General features: G+C 41.9%; 1 protein-coding gene across 2 annotated transcripts in view; it reads right to left on the reverse strand.

The window, feature by feature from the left end:
* Window positions 1–15675, reverse strand: part of LMNB1 (lamin B1) — a 33877-nt gene extending 18202 nt beyond the window's left edge. The window contains exons 1-3 of one of the 2 annotated variants that reach the window (XM_067568638.1): window positions 14872–15675; window positions 3529–3685; window positions 1533–1658 (exon numbers count right to left, since the gene is read on the reverse strand). In XM_067568638.1, the coding sequence (XP_067424739.1) occupies window positions 1533–1658; window positions 3529–3685; window positions 14872–15224 (636 nt within the window). In that variant the 5' untranslated portion in view covers window positions 15225–15675. The remainder of the gene's footprint in view (window positions 1–1532; window positions 1659–3528; window positions 3686–14871) is intronic. The other variant, XM_067568637.1, reaches the window with a different exon arrangement.
* Between the last annotated feature and the right edge of the window lie 1267 nt (window positions 15676–16942).

Raw genomic sequence — 16942 nt, forward strand, 5'->3', positions numbered from 1 at the left:
GACAAGTTTTCTGGGCACTGGGCTTTGAGCCAGGGAGGGGGGCTATTACCTGGGCAAGTTGCATGAAGCTGCTGCCTGGCTGCCAGCCCAGGAGGTGGGAGATTGCCCCAACTTGGATTGAGTGGCAGAGGAGGCTTCCGCACCAGCTGGGACCCAAGGATGTGGGCAGGTGGCTGCTGCCCATCTTCAAGCTGGGGCGCTGGAGGCTGTCCCTCGGCTCGGAGCCAGGGTGCAGGTGGCTGCCACCCAGCTCGCAAGATGCAAGAGGCTGCCACTGGGCTCCCACCTGGGAGCGTGAACCCGGCAGGAAGCAAGGAGCTGCTGCCCGCCTCCCACAGAAGCTGGGGGCTGCCACCTGCCTCCCAGCTGGGAACTGTGACTTGGCAGGAAGTGGGTGGCTTCCATGCACCTCCCCCAAAAGCCAACAGCTGCCACCCGCCTCCCCCAGAAGCTGGAGGCTGTGACTGGGCAGGAAGTAGGGGGCTGCCCCATGCCTTCTAGCTGGGAGCTAGGACCAGGTGGGAAGTGGGCAGCTGCCACCCAGCTTCCCCGGAAGTCAGCAGCTGCCGCCCGCCTCCCCTTCACTCTATTTTTCCCCAGATACCCCTTGCCTGTGTCTCAGTACACGTACCACAGGTTGAGAAACTATGCTCTAGTGAATACCTATACATTTCACACAGTAGATCTGACTAACACCATCAACTAAATTTTACATCCTATAACTAGCCACAAAAAAAGTGCTAGAGGAGCACCCTCAACTTGAAATATCACATTTCTGAGGACTGCATACTTTTTCCCCTCTACACTTTAAAACCTACATTTCACTTTTAGCAAATGTATGTCTCTCTTACCATTTATTTTGTGCATTTAACATCACTTGAGCAATTTTCATTAATAATTGCTTGAGGAAAGGCAGCACACTTGTACAGTCTTCCCTAGGCTCTGCAAAATGGTGTTTACTAGTAAAAGCAGTAAAACTGAAAATGAAACTGGCTAGGAAGTAGATGTGTACACAGAGTAAGGGCTGGTGTGCTTAATCATGTTTTTGTTGCTCTTGTGCAGCTCCAGAACACTCATACATAACAGGGAAGCAGAAAATCCTTATCGTAAAGAGAATACTTAAATTTCAGGTTATACTATTTAAAAGGGTAACAGGTAAAAAAAGATTAGAACATTTTTAAAAGCCACAAGTGTCCCTTTTACTGCAACCCTACAAGGTTTATTTGCCCATATCAAATATTTTGATAGTGTAAAATTTAAATCTGTTTTCCATCATCATTGCAAGGAGTGGAAGAATACATTTTCTACATGGACTGTTAAATTCTCACTACAATTTTGCAAGGTTAAGTGATATTAAGCTATTTCACCATGTATAAAAAAAGCTATTTCAGTCATGTCATATCCCAGGTTAAGTTCTTATGCTTCTGTAATAGAGATAAAAACATATCAGATTCCCAAAAAGCAAGCTGAATTGATCAAATGCTTAAATTTTGCTTCCTCTAGAACTAACCCTTAGTATTGAAGAGAATTACCTCCTCATATATATGTTTACGAAACTCCAAATCTTCAGTCAGACTCTGACAACGATTTTCAAGATCCACCTTCAGTAAAGTTTCATCTACCAGTTGTTTCTTGGCAGCAGCTAAGGAGGCTTCCAACTAAAAAAAAAATTAATACAGCAGAAGGCTTAAGTAGAACTCGCATACATCATTTATTTAAGCAGCAATTGAGAACAAAATGTGCACTGAAATCAAACTTATTGAATAAATCCAATACTTACATCAACAAAGTCTGTTTTACCCTCACCTTGCACAATTTTTGTAGTTCATTACATATACAGTCAAGATAGTCCATAAGTGCAGTATCTTTTTTCAAAGATGGTCATCAATTTCCGTTAATCCCTTTAGAAACTGGTTGAAAGACTGGTGTCAAGACTTTCTATTTGGCAAAGACAGATTGGGGAGCACCACCAACCAATATCAGTACAGGTCTAGGAAAATACCTATTACCAGAGCCTGCACATTTGATTGTAAGGTTTACAAAACTAGTGCACAACTTTTCTTCCCTCTTTGTTAAGTAATGGGCAAACATCTAAGGTAGGTCAATTAAGAGTTTACGGTCTTGAGGCCATTTGATGTCAACAAAGTAAAATTGTTTGTGGTCTAAACAGCTTACTGTGTTCTAAAGTAGCTTTGCAAGATTCTACTCACCTAAAGCATTTTGTCAATCAAAATTTATCATAGTAAGGTGTGGGCAAGTCAATTTGGGGCCTATGACTAAGAATAATTTTGGGGAGATGGGAGATTGTTCACTTACATCTTTTTTTCTTTCGTAGACAGTCTCTGATTCTTAAATATTTGTAGAGAACATTGTTCTAAAGAGGTGTAAATCAAGACTCCTTACACCACATGTGTACAATCTTAAGGGAGCACCGAAGCAGCTGAGGTGCACCTGGAAAAAATGTTTGTACTGCACAACTGCTAGTTCTCTAGATTCCAACCCCTGTGAAGTCTTATTTTTGTTTATGGTTTGTTTGGGGTTCTTTTGAAAGGGGCAGGAAAAAGGAATAGACAAGATGTGATTTAACTAGACAAGAGTATAAATAAATTTAAAAGGAGGACAAGAAAAGTCAGAAGATATTCTCTGATTGGCAACTCTTCTGGTCATTTAATTGCAGTGGAGCCTCCATCAGTGTGTAGTATTGTTATTAGAACTTCATGCTACACCCCTGACTGCTTTGCAGTGACTTCAGAAAAGGACAGGCACTATTACATGCATTTGAGGGAAAATACTAGCAGTAAGTGGATGTTTATATATAAATATTGGAATAGCTTGTGAAAAATGATTAGACAAACACAATCATCCAAAAGTTGGAGAATAGATTTGGTGTTGTGTGGTGTTAGGGGAGAAGGATAGAAGGAAGGATACAGACAACACCACTGATGGTAAAGAAATCCTTCTCAAGTGCTGAACTTAATGCCAGCCTGTAGAATTTCATTAGTCTGAAATATAGATGAGAGGAGGACTGAGCCAGGAAAGAACAAAGATGCTAGGGGCCTTCCCTAGGATGTCGGGACTAGGTGGAGCAATCAACTGATGGCCACTAGAAGTGGAAAGGGGAAGGAGAGAAGTATCACAAACTAAACTATTTCCTTCTCCCCTTTACCTATGGGAGGGGAAAAAACAGGAAACTCATTTTCCTAAAGTAAAATGACCCTTTAAACAAAATCTCAGACCATAAGCAAATTTCTATTGTCCCCTCATGCAGGGAAAGAGACTGGGAAGAACATGGACAGCTTAGCAAACATGCCAGCAAATGTTTCAGTTTAAAAATAAAAACACAAGAACTTTGCTTTCATTCAGTTGGAAAGGAGTAACTGCTTTACAATGTCTGTCTGCAGCATTTTTTTGTTCCAATTTTGGTTGGAGTAAAATTTAGCTCTTTTACAAGGAGTGAGTTGCTGGCTAGAGAACTGAACTGATCAGCAGACACCAGCAAGTGGATTATGAACCACTTCTTTATCTCACCTGCGCAATCTGATCTCGCAAATCCTCAAGTTCGCCTTCCAGGCTTTTCTTATCACCAAGTGCTGTAGCCAGTGCTGCTTCTTTGGAATTTAGGGCTGCTTCAAACTCCCGAAGCTTGACTTGGGCTCCATTAAGATCAGATTCTTTTTTTGCATAGCTGGAATAAACCAGAGAAGTTGGTGAGACAAAGGTCTGGAAACATCCAACAAATTAAAACTAAATAAAAGGCTGTTTAATTAAGACTATCAGGTTAAAACAGCTTTTGAAAAAAATTCCTTACATGTGTTAAGAGTATCTTAGAATGAGAAAAAAAGTTTAATTTTCATAATTTATAGTGATTTTATTTTTGCATTTAACTCAAAGAAAATCACTTCAGCTTTCTGATCTTCATGTAGTAGTATCATGTTGCTAAGTCTGGGTTGCAGAATCTAAATATAGTGAAAACACACCCACTAGTAAAGATTTCATCTGGGTGGACTGATTTAAATCAACAGGACTCAAATCAACAACAGGAAAGTGATCTAAATAATTTTAATCATTTTTGCATTTGTACTTCAGTTATTTTTCTACGGAGAGAATGATTCTCATTGTGTAGTAGCCATTAAAATATGTTGATCTGCAACTAAACATAGGACCAATTTAGTATCAAAGCTTTTTGCCAACAGGAAAGTATGCATTTATTTAATCAATTACATAGCTTAATTTACATTTATTCAGATTCTTAATTTTTACATTTTTATTATGTTAGAAAATGGTGTGATGGTTTCTTATTTACTAGACTTTTTATTTGTAATTTGTCTAGCTCTATTTGGATGGAAATTCAAATTACATTAAATATGCACAAAAACATTAGTTTTTTTATTAACTAAAAACTACCTTAAATGTAATGGATACATAAGAAAAAATTGACAAGATTATCAAAACATGTTTTGCATACAACACTGACCTAAAGAAATGAAATATTTTCTTTAGTTAGTAAATTGAGCTTATTGTAAAATCTTGAATGACATGAACTAAACTAGTAGATATCATCCTCACACCTACTTTAAGATTGTTTTCCCTCTTCGAAGCTTTCCTGCTTTTTCAACTCCCTACTGGATTTTTAACTTTGAACTAATTAGTCAATTAAAATGAAGTGAAGAAAATACTTTCTGCACCTGCAGAAGAGGCTACTGCTATCAAAAGCCGGTTTAGCACTAACTAAACCTGGTTCCATAAGTTCAAGCCCATGACTTCCACCAGTTCAGTGGTTTCACTTTCTTTAAAATGTGGCAGCAAATATATAGTGCTTCATTTTTTTTATTTAACATAAATTACAAGTATCACAAGTTTAAGCTTTATCCTATGTTTTCAATTTCAAATTTAAAACTCTCTCTTCCATAAGATGCTTGAGAGAAAAAAATTCCACCGGCAGCACCTTGCTGGAGGGAGGAGAGTGAATTAACTCTCAATTCTTGGAGGAAATAATGACAATACAGCCTAGCCCAGGACCCTTACCCCAAACATGCTCTGAAGTCACTTCCCTGCCCCAAAATAAGCCCAAGCCACCTCCTTACATGAAGCAGCCGTGGAGAAATAATTGGTCCAGGGGCTCTTTCCCACACTCCCACACACACTACCCACTCCATTTAGCAACTACAAAATTTGGGGAATTTCTCTGTTCCACTGTATTGGCTCTAACTAAGTAGACCTGTCCACATAAAGAGACTGAACTGCTGATGAGAATTCTTTTAGTAAATATTCACATGCCAAGTCTCAACCAATGGAGTTGGTAGCTTAAACAGGACTAGTTTTTCCCTACTACGTTGCCTAAACACATCTGAACAGTCTGACAAAATGAGGGTAAAGACATCCAACTTCCATCTACAGTATGGCCTTACAAATGGAACTGCACTGGTGAAGAATTATGGGTCCCCATTTTCTTAGGATAGACACAGACAATCATGCTTTCTGAAACAGTAATGAAGACAGTTTTGACTGTTAAACACTAGCATGTAAACAAACAGTCTTCCAATTCTGGTTCAGGAGAAGGACTACATAAAAATCATACAATCTTCTGTCATATAAACAAAGTAAAAAGTTTTTTTCGAATCTTTCAGTTGCAAGTAATGCCTCAGATTACTCTAAAAGTATGTAAAAAAGTAGTGTGATGTAAACTCACTCCCTTTAAATTTCACTGTCTGCTGCATTCAATAGAAGCTTTTTTAAAAACAGCTAAAGAGCACACCACCTTTATCTCATGGGTGCCAAAGAGAAGGAGGATGTAAACATACCACTGGTTATAATTACCTCACACAAAAGGCAGGTTTAAACCACTATAATAAAAGTTGAATGTTACCTTAAGAAAAGATACTCCGACTTGAGAAAATAGTTGGGGAGGCTTCTGTTTGGTTTTGTTTTACATTAGTCTTTCAGCGTGGACAAGACCTGAATTTCTGAACAGTGAACACAGTACTCATGAAAAGACATCACAACAGACTAAAAGGTGGACAACAGAGTGGAAATGCAATGTTGCTGTAACCATGTGGGTTCCAGGATATTAGAGAGGTGGGTGAGGTAATTCAAAAGCTTCTCTCTCTCACTAACAGAAGCTGGGTCAATAAAAGATATTACTCCACCCACCTTGTCACTCCAATATAGAGGAAAGTAATTTTAGTAATCCTTTTTAAAAGCATAACTAATTATTTTTCATGTCTTGAACAAACGACATCTGGTGCTGAAGATTCACAACTCCTACGCCTTTTAATAAGATGTTTGAGCTCACAAAAGCAGAAAAATGTCCCAGCAAAGTGGGATAAGCACACTTAACTTTCCTGATAGTTTTAAAGTAAAAAAGTATAACAGACCTGTTCTTTATACAGTATAAAAAGGGCATATCTGATTAAGATTCTTTTACAGATCATATTTAGCAGTATTCATCAAGAACAAAAAAATAAACTAGGTTTATTTACTAATAAGCACACACAAATATTCTTGCGGGAATTAAAAAAAAAGATGATCAGGAACCAATGGGACAGCACATTTACTTGTATCCCAGTTTGCTGCAATCAAATGGCTCAAAGATTTGTACCAACAACAGAGCAAGCCCAAAAAATACATTCTCAGACAATTTTTACTACAACCATAAGATGGCAGGCTTTAATTTAATAGACTTAGTCAAAGTCACTATTTGCACAACTAGAACTTTGATCCAAACTATCTTAGGCATTTAGTGTGATTCATTGCAGTTTATCAGCCTAGCCTTAGATACTGACACTAAGAATGTAGCACACTTGCAGAAATTTCACAGACCTCCTCTACCATTTTTTTTTTTAAGTTGTCCACTGCTACCAAGCAGATCCAACAGTAGATAGGGATACATATTGCAGTCTGCCATAGCATTTTAATCATCATATATTTAAACCTGCTTTGAGCAGCGTTAGGGCCTGTGTACACTAACTGGAATCAGAATTTATCTATTATAACTCTCAAACTTTAATTATTTCAACTCAAGTCCACAAGTGGTGATACACATTCTGTTCAGCCCATGGTTAAATACAGGCAGATGATTTAAATTAGAGCTCTCACTGTTGCCGCCGCCACCACTGGCAACAGTAGAAAGAAAAAAGTGCAGTATAGATTTAGTTATACTACAAGAACATCACCAAAACTCAAGCTTCTGTTGCAAAACACCCATATTTTTTTATTTGTTACTACGGATGGCATCAACCCAGACGTGCAACTCACATTTCAGAAGAATCACTAAGAATTCAAATTTTTAATAAGGATAACTGAAGATTTTGCTAAATTTTAACCAGTTTAAAATCAAATGAAAAAAGTATATAATTCATTTAAAAGTCTAATATATAGTTAATTTGTATTTGGACAGCTAATCCCTATATTTAATAAAATGTAAGATGCAGATTTCCTCGTTTCTCTGCTAGAGTGACACCACAACATACTTTTACTATATTTCCATTCCAGTGGAAGTCTTTGTAATCCTTAAAAATGCGTCAGTTACCCCAGTTCTAAACGAACCTGAGGGAGTTTCAACAAGATCAGTCAAACTGTTCAAGTTTTTCAGGCACAAGTAACTACTACTACATATATACCTAGATAATACACAGTGTGCATGTTTATAGGTTCTTATTTAAACAGCAAAAGCTCTCGTTTATCAACAGAACTATCTAGCTTTTCCTGCACCAAACAGGAGTGTACATGTTTAAATAAATACCCGTTTGCTAGTATGTTCACAGATTGGCTCAAAGATGTGCTCCTTCATGTAGTCTGGTTCGTAAGTGCCTAACTCCTCCTCAAATAAAATGATGCTAAACTGCCATGAATGGCATCTGTTATTATACTGTAATTCAGGTATAGGAGAAATATTTCTTAAAGTAAAATAAAAGATGGCAGAGAGTCACAAGTTTCATCAGTAGGGCTTGCCTGAACATAACCTACTAATTGCTAAACAAAGAGACCTATAGTAAAGTGAAGTTTAACAGCTGTTATTTTAAGAGTGTCTGGATCCCTTTGTTATGCAGGCAAGTGAAGCTTCTAAATTAAGGCAAAGTTAAGGCTGGTCTACATTCGTCTTTTCTCCCTTAAAAATTTTCACCAATGTCATTCTACCAGCAAAAGTATTAGCATAGAAAGGGCAAAGGACACCAGCGGCAAAAGGTTTAAACCCATCTTGTTTAGCTCTAATTAGGTTCAGATGATATGGTTGTTAAAGCTGTCACCCAAAAGTCATGTCTAAAGTAATGCTCCCAACTTTGCTTCCACCAGTTGAGCTGCACAAATGGCTTATTTTAAGGAAAAAGCTGATGTAGATACAGCTGCACAGGTCTATCAGCACAAAGTAATGCGGTCAATCCATATTTCACTAGCATTCTCACACTACAAAGGAATAATATCAGTAGTAGTTGTTCTGAACTGCCACTCTTGAAAAATTGCTTGGCCATCCACTGCTTCGGTACAGTGCTTGTTTTGGCGCACTTATTGAGCTCTTTTTCCATTGCAATTGTATAAGACCTGGCAATGAAGAAAACTGGTCACTGTATTGACCCAAATAGAAATATGTAGTATAAGTTTTCCAGATTTTGTTTTCTAGAATAGTAAGACAGTAAAGCCACTTTAAGCAAGGAAATATTTACATTTAACTTAATCAGATTAGAAGTTCTACTGTAAAAGAGGTGTTTATAGGATCAGCTTTACCGCTGAAAATCATATGTAAGCCAATTCCTTTCTCTCAGTAAACTTTCCTATAGCTTTCAGACAGTAATTTGGTTCTGGTTCTCCCTCACACCACCTATATTTTTATTAGAACAAACTACCAAATCAACACTAGCAACTGAAATATTAGAATTAAGCACTGAGCCACCACCCAAGTTCCAGATGTGTCTCATCTGTTAAATTACTCAAATAAGTGCTTGAATCCACTTTATCTACCCACAGGCCTATTCAGCACTCCTTACTCAGGCAAAGCTCCCCAACCAACTAAGTTTGGATATAATGTTTAACAGTGATTTTAGAATGGTGTCTCACTTTTCAACTTGACATTCAAACAAACAAAAAGAACCTCATTCCCCCATCCCCCTTTTCCTCCAGAATAAAACACTTCAAACAAGAACACACACTAGTTACTGGAAGCAAATGCTATCAGCCACCCCTGATCTCACACTTGTACAAAGATGCTCAGAGGAATTGTTCATTTTTCCTAAAGGGCTTAGAAGTGGCATGCAAAGGACTTCAAAAAGATTGTGCGCGCACCTATTTCCGCCCCCCCCCCCAATAAACAAGAACACATGGATCTTTATTGTGAGTTCTAACTCTACTGAAGAGGTTAAGGTACTGAATCCTTAAAATCTTTAACATTTTGAATAAAGGAGTTATTTGATAATCCCACTGAATACAGGTAATAAGAACCTTTTGTTGTTAACAGTCTGACTAAAAATCCCTTCCCCCTTGAGTTTTCCAACTTTCATTCATTCTCCTGGCACTTGTGAAATCACCATTTCACTAGTTGTCTAATCATAGTCTTCCAGCCTATGAAGAGTATTTTAGGCCATCTTTCTACATTCAAGACAAAATAGTACAAGCCAAATTTCGCCATTCTTCTTCGCAAGTCACCTTTAATAGATTTATCACCTCTGCCTCATAGAAGTGCTTAGTGCAGTAACTGAGTAAATTTGGTTTATACTTTTCCATCTCTAGTTATGCTCTAAGTTTGCATTACAAACTAAAGAGTGATTTTTCATTATCAGATTTTCAATTTATGTTATCTTTTTTTGCTGTTGCTTTTCAGTAACAGAAGTCATTTATTTCAAGTGGCTATTTGCTTTCCTCAAGAAAGTGTACCTTAAAGTACAGGAAGATGTAATCAATTTATCCTGAAAGTATTTTTAGATACGTGTTGGATGTACCTATATCTTAAAATTGTCTATGCAAACCCAGAACTTGAGAAGTTCCCACTTGCTGTTGGTGAACGAAACTTCTGCTGGAGAGTATTGGGGATCCAAGCCATAAATTTCTGCAGAATAACTTTTTTATTGAAAGCTTAAGTTTGAAGTATTTATGGAAGACTCTTAACTGACCACTGTCATCTTGACATCTCAGACAGGTCCAGTACTGCCTTTTACCAAAAAGCAACAGTGTGAAGTTAAGAAGACTCAGATCAGTTTCACTGTTGCTAAGCAGAACCCCATGAACCATGGGGAAACTTTAGCAGCAAATTGGCATGATTTTTGGGAACCCTATTGCTGCAGAGGCAGGCACTCCTGAGAGGAAGATGGAAGTCCCTAGTTTCCAAAACAAGATCAACTCAAGGCCTTCCTTATTTCCAATATATGCAACGTAACAGCAGTACAAATACCACTACAACGACTAAATAAAAGTTGATCATTTAGAGACTGTTCAAAGTGCCCACTGCTCCAAATGTCTTAAATTGAGCTGCAGCGGGAGCTTAATACTTCTGAAAGTCAGATCCTTTTTCTATTTACCCAACCACCCTTGATTGAATAGCTCCTTGCACTGTTATTTCTAATCGAGGCCAATTAATCTGTATCTTGCAGGCAAAACACATTTCCATGTTTTATTGAAGCATATTTAGACAACTCCCCTAACCAGTACTTCCAATCCATTATAACATACCACACATGCACCTCAGGAAATGCTGGGACAGCTGTTTCAACTTCACTTGCCTTGAGACAGCAGGGTTCTTCTGAGCAGTTGCCCTGTATACCAGCTGTACTGTGCTTAACACATGCCCAGTCACTCAAGTGGTTGCCCCATCAAACCAAGATTGAGTATTTCATTGTCTAATCCCAGCACAGAAATTATTCCCTTTAAAACAAAGAATTTGGAAGGAAAGCTAGTTTAAGATATGAAGCAAAAAAGTTCCTGTTATTGCATGGTTTCAGCTAAAAAAAAAAAATCAAAGTGCAAGACTAAATTTAATTCCTTTTGATAGTTATAACCTTTACTAATATCTTCATTCTGCTGTATAATTTGCTTAAAAGCTGCTTTCACCACATTATTTCCCATGAGGAGAGAGCACATGTGCCTAGCCACTGAACAACGGTCACAGTGAAATCTCAGTCTGTCACAAAAACAAATGCTAGTCCATTTATGAAATCCCATATTTACTTAACTCCATCTCACCTTCCTAGAGGGAATGCTTACATTGAGCAATGAATAGCTTAAATATAGACAGGATAAGGCCCTTGTGGATGAGCTCAGGGAGACCATGCCATAAATAGAGGACTGCACAGGGGCAACTATGTGAGAATCTGATAAAAGGGTGGATGAAGTTAGGAGCACTGATGGATGCTAGGGGACTCAAAACTAAGGTTGATATGAGAGGATAAATAGGAAAGTGCTGTATAACTCTGCCCTTCAAAGGTAACAAAGTTTCAATTTGCTACAATACTCAGATGGAAAGCCAAAGAAAAGGATTCAAAGAGGGCAACTATAAAAACAATAAGAAGGCAAGGAAGGAAAGTTTAGTGGCAGCATTTTGTATGGACTAAAGAAGGAAGTGAGGTCTGATGAGAGCAGGGGATGTAATAACATGTAAAATAACTCAAAGAAGGTAGGAAAGCCAGCACCTTCTGACTAGTAAGAGTACTCTGGATCAGTGTATAAAAATGTACTGGAGAATGAAGAGACCTCTACTACAGGAGTTGTCAACCTTTCAGTGAGAAGTCCAAACAGATCTTTTGGGACCACCAGCTCTCCCCATTCATTGTTATTCAGACCATTTTAAGAAAGTATTTTTAGCCATCTTTTAATATTAGTTAAAGGCCAGAAGGGAACACAAGAACATCCAGCCTGACCTCCTGAATATCACAGGCACTGAACTTCACCATGTTACCCCTGTATGAAGCTCAAAAACCTGGATTAGACTAAAGCATCACAGCTGTAACATAACAGCTGCAAAGGGGAAGCCAGGATTACATGATTGAGCCAACTCTCCACAGACACAGCCTCTACTTTGGTTTAAGATATTTGAGAACAGAAGTACAGCTGCACCAGAACAGATGCCTGTAGAACACCTGTATTGTAAAATATCTAGAGATGACCTAGGGAATTTTATACTTGTTAGCAGGTCTTCAGGCATAATAAAGTACAGACTTCAAGATCAGAAACAATTAAGGGAACATTTTTCTTGACTCCAAAGTGGTTCGATGGGACTTGAAAAGTTTAGTAGGCTCGTAAGGCCTGCAGAAGATGAGGACGGACAGTTTGAGCACATCTCCCCACTCACTGATGTCCAGATGTATGCACTAATGAGAAACCTAGTCCCAGTGGCACCGTCAGCAAATGAGGAAGGAGCTTCTGTCCCTGCACCTTACATCTTTTGTATCTGCCTCTGAAAAATGTTAATCTCTCAGCCACCAAACTGCTAAAAAAGAAAGCTTCCTTGGCTTGGCTTTGTCCCTTCAGACTACCAGCGGCAGGGAAATGGTGAAGGTCTTCATCACTCTACCCTCCACCATCCTCTGGGGTTTTTTTTTGTTTGTTTTTTTGTTGTTTTGTTTTTGCCCTTCCTACCCAGGTGTCATTTCATTGCATGTCTCTCCACTACTATTCATTGCTTTTCCAGCCAATGAATGGCAACAACCTTGACAGTTTAACTATTTCACTGCTTGCCCATAGGATTCCAAATAATAGCAGTTAAATTGATTAGCCTTATTAATTACACACTGCTGCTGTTTGACAAAACTGCGAACAGTGGCTCTGGCGCTGTCTGTAGTCAAAGGAAGACATAAGTGCAGCAGTTTACGTATACAAATATTTTCACAACCACCAGGACTAAGAACATATTTTTAAATGAAATCCCAAATTCAGCAGAAATGAATAGTTTACACCCACACTTGACAGGAAAGACTTCCTTGCAATGAAAAAGAGGATGCTAAAAATATTTGTCCATTATTTGACAGCAGAGATGAATGGAGATATTCACTCAAACAGTTCATAAACTAACTTGATTTCAAGCCAAGACAAATGGAAGGCAATTAACACAGAAAAAAAAGTTTAAAATTAAGTTAAATTCTCTCTTAGAGGTCGCAGAAGGCAGATCACGTAAGTAATGAGTTAAAAATTTAAGTGAGGAATTCAACTTGAAGTGGCCAAAGATACACAGAAGAGGAAGCTGAACAAATCAATTCTTTACAACAGGACATGGCATGATTTATTCTAAAAGGTTCATCAGAAAAAAATTGCTGCACAAGATTTTTAGTCTTGAGCATCCCCTGGAACTAGATTTCATCATGTACTTCACCTACCACTTATTTTCTGTAAGTGAACTTTTCTGTTTTCCAATAAGCTTTATGTGCAAAGGTTACTTTTAAAAACCTATCCATCTCCCATCTTTGAAAATTATCAACACCACAGAGGGAAAAAAAAATATCTTGAACTTAGAGGCTACATGACTTCTAAGTTCCATTTGACATTTATTTTCCTTCACACTATTAAAGACAGACAGTCATAACAGAAAAATATACATCCTAAATCACCAAAGTGCATGATTAAAACTAAGTTTTACAACCAGAAGAGAAAGGAAGAATCCTAGACTCTTCTCTCTCACAAAACTTTCATTTTAACTTTAAGTTTACTACTATATGGTAACTATATAACTATACAACTCCCCCAACTAAAATACAATTGGCAATTTACTTTTAAAATCCTGATTTAACACAGAGCCATCCCCACACTATGTCTAGCCAATAATCTTTGTAATCCCTGCCACATGAATACAGAGAATTCTTGACCTAGGAACCCTCCTTTTCTCTTCTAACAAGGTCGCACTATAGTGCTTCACAACACTATGTATTAGGATAGTATCATGAAGCACTTGAGTCTATGTATTAAGGACATTACATAAAAGATACACATTATAAAGCAAGCTAGTAAGTCAGACAGACGTAGACACCCAGGAAAGTTATAGTGTGTTTTACAGAACCACAAGCCAGAAAAGTTATACAAGCACGGAAGGGCTATGTCTAGCACAGCTCTGAACCCAATCCCCTCCCTGTTCCAGGAAGGTACAGTTTCTTCCTCTCCCTCCCCAAGACAGGAATAGGGGCTGCCAAAGGAAAGTGCAGGGAGGGACCTCTCCTTTCATTCATTCATTCAAATTAGACACTAGCTACAGCACATGGCAGCAGCTGGAGCAGACAGGCTACTGTACTCACAACTAGAGAGAATGAATGGGAAAAGAGAATACCACCCCCTGAAAGCATGCCTTGTCTCTTGCAGTGTGAAAGAGAAAGACAAGATCAAAATGTTTATGCAATGTTCGTCTCCTGGAAGATCGAGCCCCCGAGGTGGGGAAGGGGAAGCGGGGGAGCTTGCTGAAGATGGGACCCACATCCGCTTCCCAAAGTAATGTAGACCAGAAATTAAGCAAATACGGCGGGAGTAGAAAGATTTAAGTGTAGACAAGGAGGACCTGACAGCATGGCAATAGCAGGAAGACTCCCTGGCAAAGCACTCCTATGGAAGAATAACCCAGGAAGAGACTGGTCGGCTGCTCTCCCAGTAAGAAAAGAGCCCGGGGTGCCGCGGGGGGGCGAGCTCACACTGAGGCCCCCAGCCAGCACTGAAACACCCGGGGCAGCCAGTGGTCTCCCTCCCGCTGTGCCCGGGGGCTGGTTCCCTATTACACGATGCAGCGCGCAAGGCGCAGAGGAAACCCAGATTCATTCATTTCCGTTCAAACGCTCCCCCCTCAGGCTGCTGCCCTGCATCTCCCGCCCAGGCTGCTGCACGGCAACGGATTACGGGCTCACCCCCACCCCGCCCTGAGGGCGCCGGCCCGGGGCCCTCCTCCTCCCTCTGCCCGAGATCCCTGGGGTCACTCACCTGCCCAGCAGCTGCTCGTGCTCCGTGCGGAACTTGCCCAGCTCGATCTGCAGCTTAGCCCGCTCCCGAGCCGTGTCGTCCAGCGCCCGGCGGGCATCGGCCAGCTCGGCCTCGTAGAGCGCCTTGAGGCCGGTGAGCTCCCGGCCGCGCACCTCCTCCCGCTCGGTCACCTGCAGATGCAGCACGCTGTTCTCGCTCTCCAGGCTCCGCACCTTGTCGATGTAGACGGCGAGCCGGTCATTGAGGTGCTGCAGCTCCTCTTTCTCCTGCAGCCGGGAGATGCGCGTCGGGCTGAGCGGGGTGCTGGCCGCGCTGCCCCGGGACCGCTGCCCCAGCGGCGTGGAGGCCGCCATGGCGAAGAAAGAGCGGGCGGGCGGTGCGGCGGAGGGACGGGGCAAAGGCAAGCGAGGGAGGAGAGGCGCGGGGCGGATCTAAGAGCGCCAAAGTGGCTCGGCGGGGTCAGAAAGAGGCAGCTGCAGCGAGAGCAGCGGCCGGTGCAAAAGCAGAGGGTGGGCAGGGGAGGAAGAGGAATGAACGAGCCGGAGGCGCAAGAGAGGGGGGAAGAAAGAGGGAAAATAAAGGGGCCGCGGCCGCTCCCGGCGGTTTAAACGAGACGGAGGGGCCGAGGGAGCAGACCGGCGGCCCGAGCAGCCGTAGGGAGGGAGCGAACCCGCCGCCCGCGCGTGCCGGCTCCTTCCTTCCCCCGCCTGCCACGCTGCCGTCCCGCTCAGAATGAAACACAAAACAGGCGGGCTCCGCGCCCATCCAATATGGCCGGCGCGCGCTCAGCCGGGCCCCCGCCCACACAACTGGGGCCCCCATGTGACCCGCCCTTGCCCAATCAGGCCGCGAGACCGGCCGGGCTCTGCTCTTTTTTGTGGAGTGGAAACTAAATTCAAAAGCCGCTACCGCCTGCAACTGTCAGCTGGCGTGCGAGGGGCTAGCGCGCGCCGCGCCCCGCCCCCTGGGCGCTGGCGAAGACTCTCTTTCTCTCCTCGCTTACAGCCCCCTCCCCCGCATAGAGCTGGGGCCTCAGCTGCTGCAGCCTGGCCCTGTCTTTGTTTCCTCCCCAGTCCACACCCCCGAGAGTGGTCGTTGTACAGTGACGTGCAAGGCGGGGGGCTGCATCCCTGCCCTTCCCGCTCTGAGCCTCCCCTCACGTTACAAACCCAAACACAGCCCTGGCTGCAGGCCTCCACGCGTTTGGGTGGGAGCTGTATGACGTCACCGGGTACTTTCCCCACCATTTATACCCCAAAAACCCAGCTCTGAGTCAGCGCGGGGGAGGGGAGGGTTTGCTAGACTCTGGGGTGGGGAGAGGAAGTGAGCCCTGCCCCACACGCATCTTGCTAAGCCGCACACCCTCACCCTGCCATGCAACCACCACCCTCCACTGCACAGCACCATTATACCACACCTGCAGACCCCCATACCCTGCCCCGCTTTCCTCTGCAGTGCATGCCCACACAGATTCACAGGGCCCCATCCCCTCAGGCACCCTGCTACTCAAGCAACCTATGCCTGCTACACAGTACTTAATTTGTGGCAGGGCTCAGCCCTGGCATCTCTAGGCTTTAGCAGTTCATAGCCCGAGCACTGCTGTGCTGGCCATGTCAGTTATGAAAGTTTAAAAAAAAAAAAAAATTGCTTGAGCCCTAGCACCTCTTTCATTACAAATTCATCATTGCCTCTAAGCACAGCCCACCATCATCCCACAACCTGTCCTTTCTACACACACACACACGTGCATCCCCTCACCCCATGATCCACACCACCTATCCCCGCTACACACTCAAACACATCCCATCACTCCACAACCCACACAATCTGTTCCCTCTCCACACACACACACACACACAGCCACATCCCCTCACCCCACAAGCCACTGTGGGCTGTGTTCACCTCCATCTCTTTAGCCACCCACACACCCATTCCCCTCATGTCTATGACTAGCCCTGCAGACCTGTCAAGACTCACTCATCTGAATGAAAGTGTTTCTGTCCAAAAGTTGTCCCTTGTGAGACTAAAGTTTTTGTTATATGTATCTCAGGGAGACACCATTCAATATTTG

This window comes from Emydura macquarii, unplaced genomic scaffold (genome assembly GCF_026122565.2).
Source record: "Emydura macquarii macquarii isolate MOO-44397 ecotype Brisbane River unplaced genomic scaffold, CSIRO-AGI_Emac_v2 contig_2897, whole genome shotgun sequence".
Taxonomy (NCBI): domain Eukaryota; kingdom Metazoa; phylum Chordata; order Testudines; family Chelidae; genus Emydura; species Emydura macquarii.